At 37.1% G+C, this 12,318-nt stretch overlaps 1 protein-coding gene across 1 annotated transcript in view; it reads left to right on the top strand.

Annotated features, from left to right (window-relative positions):
* The window catches only part of CPEB3 (cytoplasmic polyadenylation element binding protein 3), a 154,657-nt gene that overhangs the window by 38,820 nt on the left and 103,519 nt on the right, over positions 1-12,318 (top strand). Inside the window, exons 3-4 of the mRNA XM_052660908.1 lie at positions 2,867-3,026; positions 10,254-10,310. Of these exons, the coding sequence (XP_052516868.1) occupies positions 2,867-3,026; positions 10,254-10,310 (217 nt within the window). The remainder of the gene's footprint in view (positions 1-2,866; positions 3,027-10,253; positions 10,311-12,318) is intronic.

Genomic DNA, 12,318 nt, shown 5'->3' with positions numbered 1-12,318 from the left:
AGGCTCTTAGACACAATCTGGGATTGTCAGTGCCAGAAATAGTCGGTCCTTTTGACTACTCCTCAGCATACTTTTTTACTTCCTGCTTTGGGCAAAGAATATGATACTTATTTTGGGTACAGATAAGCTTGCATTTCTGAAAATTAAGCTTTACTCCATAAATAATTGGAGTTTCCACTGATAACTTGAACTCAAAGCAAAACAAGTAATCAGCGGCAAGATTCTAAAGGCGAAAGAAGGGACCTTCTTAAATTATATAGGGACCAAAATGGAGAAGCAAAGAAAATATTTCATGTCTCTTTCTTATCCATTAGTGCACAATTAACTGCTGAGTGTTAAAAAGGAAAAAAACGGAGTGTAGGCAGAAAAGGTTGGGAGGGCAGCCCAAAGAAAGAAATGTTGGACTCCCTGGTGGCTCAGTGGTAAAGAATCAGCTTGCCAGTGCAGAAGACATGGGTGCGACCCCTGATTTGGGAAGATCTCCACTAAGATCTATCTCTCAGTGGAGAAACCAAGCCCGTACACCAGGGCTGTTGAGCCTGTACTCTGGAGCCTGGGAGCTGCAACTCCTGAGCTCACAGGCCACAGCTGTGGAAGCCCGAGTGGCCTAGAGTCCGTCCTTCTCAAGAGAAGCCACTACAATAAGCCCATGCTCTGCAACTAGAGAAGAGCCCATGCAGCAGCAAAGACCTAGCACAGCCAAAAATGAATAAGTAGATAAACTTGTTAAAAAGCAAAGAAATGATGCATGCTAGCTCTTTGAGAAGTACAATGTGAGTAAAATGAACACTTCAGTTCAGTTCAGTCGTGTCCGCCTCTTTGCGACCCTCTGAATCTCAGCACGCCAGGCCTCCCTGTCCATCACCAACTCCCAGAGATCACTCAGACTCACGTCCCTAATCTTCCCAGGTGAGATCCCATTTTGCCAGTGAGAATACTGAAGACATCAAGAATAAATGAAGACAAGGCTAATTGCTGGTTAAATGACAGGTCCAGATTTAAGGCACAACTTTATAGAATGTGATTTGAAAAAGAACTATACACACACACATATATGTCTGTCTTTTTTTTTTTTTCGTGACTGCACCACATGGCATGGGGGATCTTAGTTTCCCGGCCAGGGATTGAACCCATTTCTCCTGCATTGTAAGCACAGAATCTTAACCACTGGACTGCTAGGGAAGCCCCTGTATGTTCTTTAAGACATAGATGTGATTTAGTTTTCATTGTACTGTTTACATTCCTTTGTTAAAACACCTGTCATACTCTCATTTTAACTGGTTATGTCTCCCTCTACTAATTACTTGCAAACGGACTAGGTTCTAACATTCATCTCTGAATCACCAGGACCTGGCCCTTAGCTTGGGCATTAAAGGTTTGTAAGAATGAAATTTCTCTCTGTAGCGTCTGAAAATATCTGTGCCCTCTACCTCATGTGTGAATTTAAAAAGACATCTGTGCCCTTCTTAATGTGTGAGTTAAAAACAAGTGTTGGATTGGAAGGGGTATTATATCTAGTTCAATCTAGTTCAATCTAGTTCTATTAATCTAGTTCAATCCTCTCATTTGTATAAAGGGAGAAATTTCAGGCACGGACTGGAGAGGTAGATAATGATGTCCAGAAGCCCCTTGTTGATTGTAGTTGTTCTAGCACTTTTGCTTCTGGTTCTCAGTTTAGGGCTCTTCTTGGGTCCTGCAGCCAAACTTATTGCATTCATTCATTCAATAACCCTCTGGGTTCCCACTTTATGCTCAGTGCTGAGGAAATGCCACCTTCCTTTCCGCCTCCATGGATAGGTATATGGCTATACTTTCCAGAAACCAGAAGGAAACAGCTTCCCAAGATTTTAAGACTTAAGCTGGAAAATGATGACTGTAGCTGAGGTTTTTACCTAGTGTATCCCTTTTTGCTCCTCTAGGCAGTCATTTTGTTATTCTGTTGCTCAAAGGGGAGGATAAGTGATCATTTGCAAAGCTGGATAAACTCTTCAGGACCCTGAAAATAATCTCTCATTGCTGTAGTTTGATTTGGTGTGGTTGTTGAGGTTTATGACTGTATTGCTTTTCTTTTAACAAAAGTAAACTAAATCTGTTCTATAGTATTAAGTTAGGCCATGAACCACACTTCCTTTTAGGCTCATACTACTAAAAATAATTTGTAGGTGATGGTTTCCCATGGGCTTAAATGAAACACAGTAGAACAGTTTTTTTCTTCACTTTGTGTTAGCTCTCTGGTTTCAAAATGTTGTTGAATCTAACATCATGAAAACATACAACCTTGGGTTAAAGGTTTTTCCATGTAGTGTTTTTCAAAAGGTAGTTTTAGTACTTTGGACACATTTTAATTTTTATAACGTATATCTAATGTATGGAACTTAGTAATAATTACTAAAGATGCCCAATACAATTAATTACATTGAAACTATAGCCTCCTTTTGATTTTTCAGGGAAATGTTTCCATTTGTAGACTGAGCTCTTAGTGTCTTTCTCTAGGGGAAAAATATCTCTATTCATTTGACTAGAACATTCATTTGATAGTAGAGGCAAAGGGTGAAGGATTGAAGGCAAAGTCAACTCACTTGACTCTTTTTTGAATTTTTTTTTTTAGTTCATTTGAGAGAAAATTGGTCTGAAGTAGTGTGGCATATACATTAAAGAATTATTAGGGAAAAGGGTGCAATTTAATTAATTATGAAAACATATTAAAGTTCATGTTGTCAAGTCATTATTCTTAATGAAAAGAATGACTGTGTTATTAAAACTACCTTGAGTTTTGATTCATGTCATTAATCCATGGAAAGAAGCAAATGATATGGTTATTAATTTTATGAAGTAATTTTATGTGTTATTTTGTTTTTATTTTTAGGACCGGAGTAGGCCCTATGACACTTTTAACTTGCACTCGTTGGAGAACTCCTTAATGGATATGATAAGGACAGATCATGAGCCTCTGAAAGGTAAACACTACCCTCCCAGTGGCCCACCAATGAGTTTCGCTGATATAATGTGGAGGAATCATTTTGCAGGTTAGGAATATTCATATGTCCATTCCTTGCTTGGTGTTTTAAACAAAAATCAGCTTTTATTAATTGTGTTTTGTTTTTCTTTTTTGTTTTTGTTTGTTTGCTTCTGTAAAGCATTGTGGAATGTATTTAAAGTTGATTTGTTTTTAAACCTGGGTTCAGCTACCTACCATAATCATGGTTGACTGCTTTAATCATAATGTCTGGCAGAAGCATGTGTTGGGTAGCTGAGGTCGTGGTTTATAGCATGAGACCCGAGCCAAGTTTTCTGGGCTTTGTGTATTTGAAATCCTTGGCCGAACCTGGATTAATTCATTTAAATCCAAGTCTACTGCAAGGAAGTATGAGATTTAATCTCCAAAGGCTCCTTCAGAAAACTTTGTAGAAAAGGGTTTTATTAAAATAAAACCACTTTCCTAGGGTAGGAAGTATCACTACACACACTTAAAGAGCAGGTAGTGACACTTGGCATTCTCTAAGGCTACCCTCCCAGTGGCCCACCAGTGAGTTTCAGGGAACTCAGGGAAAATGTTTTGAGTTAAATGTAAGGCATAAAGTCCCAAGGTCAGCAATATTAGGATTTCCTATTTTTAGAGCCCACGTAAATTCAGGAGAGGGGGTGATATTACATTCATGATTGCAGATAGTTCTTGTTATGGATTATAGGAATTCTTGGGGGCATTACGATATTTAAAAAATACAGTAGAATAGTTTTTCTGTGGAGATAGCTATTGTACTTGGGTTGAGAGTCTAACTATCTGAAAACTGGAAGAGTTAGCCACAGGGACACTCATCTTGTGTGAACCCTTATGTCCTCTAGAGTTGTGAGGAATCTGATCCCCTCTGGTTCTCTGCGGGCTCTTATATAGGATATGACTTACTGGGAACGTGATAGTCATTTCCTAGTCATTTCCTCACGCCACACCAAAAAGCTATTTCATCATTTTCTTGTCACACTCATGATTTTCTGCTGCTTTCCTCAATTTCTAGTGAAAAGAAAGTAGTTAACAGGCTGTGAAGAAAATAAAAGATTTTGACAAAAGCTATATTTTAAGGCCTTTAGAAGTAGGGAAAAAACTGCCTCTCATTTTGTCATTGTTATATTTAGTCACTGTTACCACATCTTTCTTCAGCAAAGATTAGGTACATGGTAATTTCACTTAGAAGTGAGAATGGTGTTAAAAAAAACACACACACGTAATATTCGCAGACTGTTTTGTGTTTTTAGTATCTTCTAAGGCTACATCTGTCGTCCTTCTCTACCAGGAACAGCTGTAAGCCCATCCTATTCTAAAGAAGTCAGCCCTTGTTCTTTATGCATGTCTGTCTTCTCTTGGTCTGTGTTCTTCTAGCAATAAAAGATTATGAAAGGATGTTAGATTATGGTCTATAAAATAATTTTCTAGAGTTTTTGTGAATACAGACTAAGCAGGAGTTGTTGTGCCCTGTTGAGAGTAGCGCTGCTACAGTACCTTACTGTGGGACAGGGTAAATGTCTTATTCCACTTGTGGTGGCTCTCCCCCCTTTTTTTTTTAAATTTTTAATTGGAGAGTAATTGCTTTACAATGTTGTATTGGTTTCTGCCATACATCATTGTGAATCAGTCATAACTATACATATATATATATATATCCCCTCTCTCTTAAACCTCCCTCCCCCCGGCCCCAACCCTGGGGCCGTTTTTTTCTTATCTGTCCAGCTACCTCTGCATAAATTTCTCCAGTACACTTGCAAATATGAGGTTTCATCTGTAAAAGGCTTTTGAATTGTACTTTAAGATACAATATGACCTAAGAAGTTGGAAGGCATTTAATATGTGCATTTTTACAGTCTCAATATGCTTACAACTTCACAATTCATACCACTCACAGTGATTTCCTATGAATGATCTACTTCCCGTGGTCAGTTACATCACCATGTTATTGTCCCCTAGTTAGGGTGTTTGAACTGCCTGCTTCCGTTTTCCAACTGGGAGACTTTTACATTTGGTTATAGCAGCATATGTTTGATCCTTATTACTTCTAAAAACATAATTATGATGCCAGCATTTTAAGGGAAAGATTTTCAGTAATTTTTTACTTTAAAAATGGAGCACAGTGTAATGACTAAAAGATAATTTAAAAATAAAAGAAACATTGTGATGGTGCCTAGTAAACACTTTTTGCCCTGCATAATAAACACTCTTTTTATCTGGTCTTCATAATTTATTAATAGACCTTAACTTTGGACTCTTAGGTTGTTTCTAGCTTTTTCTCCATTATAGATAATGCTGCCATGGACGAGTTCTTGCATGTAGCTTTTTTTTTTTTTAAGGTAAATTCATAGAGAGGGTCTCTGGGTCAAAAGATGGAAATATCTAGATGAATCGAGCTTTAAGAGAAAGGTGATAGGCTAGGGTACCTATCATGTGGCTTCTGTATGAGTCTGTCCAAAAACACTGCTCCTTATCTATCCTTTTCTTCCTCCTGCCGTTAATATCCTCTTTTAGTTGAAGACTATTTTGAGAGTCTTTAAATTCAAGTCAGAGAGTCATTGGTTTTTTGTGCGCTTATTTGTTTTGGTGTTTTGCTCTGAATTTCGGTTTTCTTTAGAAAAAAATACATTCTCGCTCATTGTAAGAAATTCAAATGGTATGTAAAAAGACAAAAGAAAAGTGAAAAAACACCTGAACCTTACTACCTAGAGATAACAAAGATTATTATTTTTATTAACATTTTTCCAAACATTTTATATTCTCTCTGTAGGGTATGAGGTATTTCAACTCAGCCTTTCTGATTTTGCAGCCGTTCAAACCTGGGTTTGAATTCTGGTTCTCCCTTTAGTTGGCTATTGATCTAGATTCGTTAGCCTCTTCAAAGCCTTAGTGTCTTCATCATTAAAATAAAGCACCTCGTTCATAAAGTGAAGGAGAGATAAAGGCCTCAGCAGTGGTAGTGGTGTGCCTCTGCCTGACCTAGGTAATAAAGTAAACCTTTTTATCCCTGCAGAATTTACTCCTTCTAGCTAGGCTGCAGCTAAATGTTAAAGGCTTTCAAATGCAAGCTGTCAAAATTGTGTCTTTGCCATAGATACAAGTAGTAATTACTGAAGGATAAGCATTCTGTCATTATAAAAAACTACCTAAATGAGAAAGAAAAACAATCCTCCTAAGTTTTATTGGCTCTCCAAAATTTTTTATCTGAGTAGTGTGAAAAAATATAGTTAAGTAGGATATCACAGTCCTGCAAAATGGAAGTACTTCATGATGTACATAAAGTAAACATGGTGAAAATAAGTTCACAGTGATATTTCATTGTATGAATGTTTTCAATAAGAAATCCTTTTATTCAACTTTTCTCTTGAATTGAGGAGGAAGAGGATGAGTGAGGCCTTAGCAGGAAGAGTTGTCCTCTGACCTCTTTTCTAGTGGACATAGGGAATGCTAACTCTTCTCCTGACTATGAGAATTAGGGGGATTTCTGGCATCAAGAGAGCTATGATTAGAGGTGCTCTCCTGAGTTGCTGCCATTGATGAGGCTTTACCTAGCCACTGGGGGAACCCCTCTGAAAACTCAGGGACGTTAGGTTTGATTAGTCATACCCTCTCTTGGGATTTTCATTCAAAGAGGACTAAGTGATGTGAGAGAAGAAGAAGAATAGGGCAAAACCAACAAGCGTGCACTGGGCAGGGCAGGTGACATTATGAAGTCACCTCAGCCTGGCTGGAGTAGTACAAGCAGACACCGTGGCAAGAAAACAGGGAGCGATCACTTTCCTCTCATCCCACTTAGTCTGCATGTTGTGACAGAGGAGTAAGCTTGGCTGGCTGTTTGGGGGTAGTGCCTGATGAAACATTCGGCATTACACAGCCTTACAGAAAACTGGCTCCATTTCCGAAATGCTGAGGTCACCTTGTTTTAGAAAAAGTGCACCTTCATTACGTTGAGTTGATTCAGAAAGGTATACGGTCTCTGTACTTTCTTGAATTACTGCTCCGGTTCTGTTTTTGTACTACCTCCTTTTGGCCCAGATCAGTCTGTCTTGTATAAAAGTTGGCTGATTGCAGAAACTGGTAGGGCACAGGCTCTAAGTTAGCAAGAAGTGATAGTTTCTGTTCTACACAAAAGGGAAGACGATACATAGAAGTTGAGTTATTTTTTTTTTTAAGTTGGTAACTCCCATTAATTTGTCCAGTGATCCTTTTAGTATAGCACTATAGTCACCTAAGAGTAAGAAAAAGATTAAGGGTACTTAATCCTGGGTATACCTCTGGAAATTTCTGGCTTTAATTGTTCCAGAGTACAGCCTGAAATGAGGAAATGTAGGCACAAAGAAATTGATAACATACCAAAAATTATTCACTACTGGTATGCAAAGAAACTAGGATTTGACCTCAGGTTGAACCTCATTTCTTTTGCTTTGTGGTTCTTTGAAACATATTTTAAATGTTATAGTACCATACTTTTATAATTTTTTCCCTTAAAAGGGATTTGAAGCACCATTTTATTGTATTCTTACCTAATGCATTATTTTATCTTATAGATACTTTTTCTGAGACACTGTCTCTTCAACTTTATTGGGAAAATTGGTAGGAAATAGAATGCAGTAGAATGTACATTGTCTTATAATGTTTTCTAGAACACAGCACTTACATTCTGTTACATAAAGGTCTCCAAAGGACTTGACTTTTTAGAACATACGGGAATGATTAGAGAAAGATACAGCAGTTGTTCCCTATAACGGTATTGCTGAAGTGAAGAGGTGACTTTCATAATCAATTACTAATTAACAGAAATTCCAGTTTTTACTTTGGACTTATAGAAGTATAGGTTTAGTTTGACTCTGAAACTTTAAATAACAGTAGAAACAGTTTTATATAACTAGCATCTTAAATATGAATATGAAGTGAGTTTACGAGACTGTGATTTTTATAGTCTGAAAAACTGTATCCTCCAACCTTGCTCCCTTCCTCTCCCACCCCCATTTATCAGGCCTTATGCAGTGGGGAAAGTGGGACACAGTCTCAGATTTCCACAGCATCATTTAACTCAGTAAAACCAAGTATGCCTTCCAGTTTTCGAAACCTTATATTTTACACTATACTTAAAAGATAGCTAGCTGACAAGAACAATTTAAAAATAGCAGACCATGGACAGGTGACAAAATGTCACGCAGGCAGCACCAGACTGCATTAACAAAAATCACCAGATGTCACACACTTGATTCTATTTTCACAGCTGATTAAACAGCAGTATTTGTTGGACAAAGGGAAGAAAAAAGAAATGGCCTCATCTGAGTTTGGAGTCAGTTTTTCTTTTGCTTTTGATATTTTCTCTCTCCTTCAAAATCCCAAATAACCATAAAACTTAAGGCATGTAATATATTAAATTTAAAGAATATTATAAAATAAACCTCATTTTAGATAAGAAACCTTTACATGTTATATACTCCTAAACTGGCAGACTATAAATCAAAATGCTAACAGAGCTTGTCTTTAGTTGATGATCTTATTTTTTTCACTTTTCTGTATTGTCTGATTTTCTCCATGAAAATATATTTTATAATCTAGACATTAATTTTTGAAGAGGTGAAGAAAGTAGCTTAAAGAAGCCATAAGCAGTTTACTAAAAAGGATTTGCATATTGTTGGGAAAAAATTATAGATTACATTTAAGTAATGGATGATGATGGATTTGACACTGAACTCGAGTTTCTCATAAGATCTTTAGTGGATGATCTTAATCTAGAGATCATTAAAGTGACCTCGAATTGGCCAAAAGTGGGAGGAAGGATACCAGGAAGGGCAAAAATTTTCTTCTTTTCAGCAAGTAGTGATACTTTCATTTACAAAACATTGCCTAAGGCTCTTGTTTTGCTACATCTTTAGAAGATTGAATTGGAAGTTATCAGTGTAGAGGATGATACTTAGAATTGAACTACAGATTTTCCTTTCAGCCTCATCTTTCTAGGCTGAAAAGTTTTAAGACCTGATGGAAAGAGTATAAAAAGGATCCAACTTCTGGAGGACTACAACATAAGGAGTTCCAGAAACATAAAAACTATTATTTGATGTAGTAGTAATAAACTACACAATTCTTTACCATAAATGATTGTAGCACAGGAAATAGAAGTTGAATGAGCTAAATCTGGGCTTGCTTGGTTTTCTTGATAGCCCTTTATAGTTATGAAAACATTTAGGGAACATCCCTGCTTTACGGGAACAACACCAATATCTGAATATTCCTAGGTCAGAGATTGAGAGACCCTCTCAATGCGCCCTTTTCTTAAATTCTGATTGGCAGTGTTTGGATTTTTTTAGGGCATATTTTTCAGTGACTGGTTGTTTGTTAAGTTTGAATACCTCAGAATATGATAAGTAAATCATATCCACCTCCATTTTCCCAAATAATTAATACATCTTCCACTCTTAAACCCCTGAGGCTGTTAAAACATTTGATTCAGACTTGGCATCTTACAGACCAGAGAGTAAATATTTTAGGCCTGTGGGCCATATGGTTTCTGTTGCACATTATTATTTGTTTTTTAAATTTTGTGTTTGTTTTTACAACTCTTTAAAAATATAAAAATGATTCTTCGCTTGACGGCATATAGCATACAAAAATAAGCATCCAGTCCCCTGTTACTGTAAGGACAAAGGTCTGGACATAAGTATTATGTCCAAGGTCATCTAACTAGTTAGTTATAGGGGCAGCCCAGGAACCCTAAATTTTGGGGCCAGTAATTGTTCCCCACTATATCTGTTACGTAAATTTACATCTTTCTTCTGCTCGCCATTCTCATCATTATGTTGCATTTTGAGCCGCTTTGAAATGTTTGTCTTTGAATTCTCTCTAAGCTTCAAGTTTATATACTTCTTTGAATTCATTATTTTGCTGCTTGAATTTGAAGGGCAGTATAAATTGTTTAAATAAAATGTGTAATCCAGGGAGTTGGCATGTTTAAATTGGAATGCGGGAGATGTGTTAAAATTTCCTATTATAATGGAAGCTTCTTTTTTGTTTTGGTTTATTTTATTTGTTGTTATTGAGACTTTGGCTTTGTTTTAAGATTTTTCATGTGTATGTTTTTTGACTTGATTTAAAACTGTTGTAACTGCTGTGGCCTTTGATAGCATTGTTTATAGTTTAATCTGTTTTAGTTTTTTGTAATGTTCATATTGTGCAATATATTTGTGATTATATTTAAACATTCTTTTCTTTGTGCTTAAAACAGAATTGTTTTATTTTTCAGGACGCATGGGAATAAATTTCCATCATCCAGGAACAGATAATATTATGGCACTTAACAGTAAGTCTTCATATGAAATATTCTGTAAACTTAGCAATCGACAGCATGTAATTTCCACTTTCTCAGTTATTCATTACATTTCAGCCTGCCACTGACTGCAGTGAAGACCATTATTTTATACCAGTGGCTTTCAGAGTATGTTTGCAAAGTGTAATCCGTGGACCATCAGCATCAGCATCATTCGGGAACTTAGTAAATATGCAAAATCTCAGTCCCCACTACAGATCTTCAAAATCAGAAACTTAAGGATAAGTCCCAGAAATCTGTGTATTACTAAGTTCTGTAGGTGATTCTGATGCAGGCTAAAATTTGAGAACTGCTACTGTATACAAGGGACTGAAAAATTACAATCCTGGGAGCCATATCTGGCCCCCTGCCTGTTTTTGTAAATGGTTTTATTGAAACAGCCACACCCATTCATTTATGGATTGTCTATGGCTACTGTTGTTCTACAATGGCAGCACCAAAAAAACCCTAAACTGTTTATTGTCTGGCCCTTTACAGAGAACTTTGCTGACCTCTGCTGTATACTGTTGCAGTGGGGGAAGGAAGGAGGGCAGGACGAAGGTGGGAGATGAAAGGAGAGAGGGACTGGGCGAGAGAGTATGAATAAGTAGATCAACTTACTGTAACTTGGAATTTTCTCATTGTGGTTGGTAGCCAACTGGAATTCAAACTGGACATCAGGAGTCCCCCATTAGTGGAATTTGCATAGGAATGTGTCAGTAGTTTTGCTGCTTAGCGATAGTTTTGTCAGTATAGTTGTTGGATTGAGCTCTGGAACATCAAAGCCTAATTAGCCAGAAAGTCGTTGTATTAAATCATACTGCAAGAAATACCTGGCTGGCATCAACTCTCCTTCCTAGTGTCTATGGACCTAATAGCTTTGCAGAAGAACAGTCCCTGAAGGGAAATTGTCCCTTGTCTAAAGGACAGTACAAGCCATTGAATCCCTCAGGATATAAGTTTCCATCAAATGAGTGATATCAGGTTGCCCCCTCTCATCGTCCCTGACACACAAGCTGACTCTCAATACACATGGAAGACATACTGGGTCAATCTGCTGTTGTCCACAACATTACCTCTTTTCTTCTTGCTCGAGTAAGGGTGGTGAAATGCCGTTGGTGTTCCTTAGAGCATATTTAGGTTATCTCTATATATTCCATATTTCTCTTGGTTCTGACATGTAGCCTCCCTTCCAAGGGGCACTGCTGAGAACCACTGGCATTATTTGATAAGGCGGGGCCTAATTTGTTCCATGCATTTCTTCTAAATAGCTACTATCTCCTATTTTCGGGGGTCTTGAAAGCAATGAAAATTCCAGGCTATCCACCTCTATTTTTTAATTTCTAGAAGAAAGGTCACTTTACAGTTAGATTCTGCTACCTCTAACTTTTTTCCTAGAAGTAGGTATTTTAGGGTGAGGATTAATAAACATGCTTAGCTTGCTGAACTACAGCAATTTTGTGAACCTTTGTGAGAACACTTCAGTTAGATGATGGGATTTCGAATTAAATGTAAAGGGAAAGAACAATATGATAGTGTATCTGCTTGAAGGAATACGTGTGTATTTTAGAAAAGACCTAATTTGCCACGGTATAAGTCTTCTTCTGCAAGAGGGAGAGGATATAATTTATGATTTTCTGTGTAAAAAATGAAGCTAAAGGACACTTTTCTTTTTAAAAGGTTTTGATTCTCTTTGATTTGATTCTCTTTAATCTCTGCTTTTAAACAAGAGATTTCATTTCTGTTCTTTCCACTTTGTACATGTTGTTTAAATCCCCCGTTTAGCCTTGAAATTTCCTCATCTCTAAGAGAAGGAGACTGAATTAGGTCATCTTAATGATTGCTTTCAGAATGAAGATTCTGTGATGCTGCAATATTTTTTAAAGTACCAAAAGGTCATTTTGTCAATATCTGTATCAAATGTTGATGAGTTATGCATATTTACAATATTATGGCAGATACCAGAGCACATCCATCTTCAAATGACTATGGGTACTGCCCT

The sequence above is a fragment of the Budorcas taxicolor genome, chromosome 23 (genome assembly GCF_023091745.1).
Source record: "Budorcas taxicolor isolate Tak-1 chromosome 23, Takin1.1, whole genome shotgun sequence".
Taxonomy (NCBI): Eukaryota; Metazoa; Chordata; class Mammalia; order Artiodactyla; family Bovidae; genus Budorcas; species Budorcas taxicolor.
The sequence above is the reverse complement of the archived record's forward strand: the minus strand, read 5'-3'. Positions and strand labels throughout refer to the sequence as shown.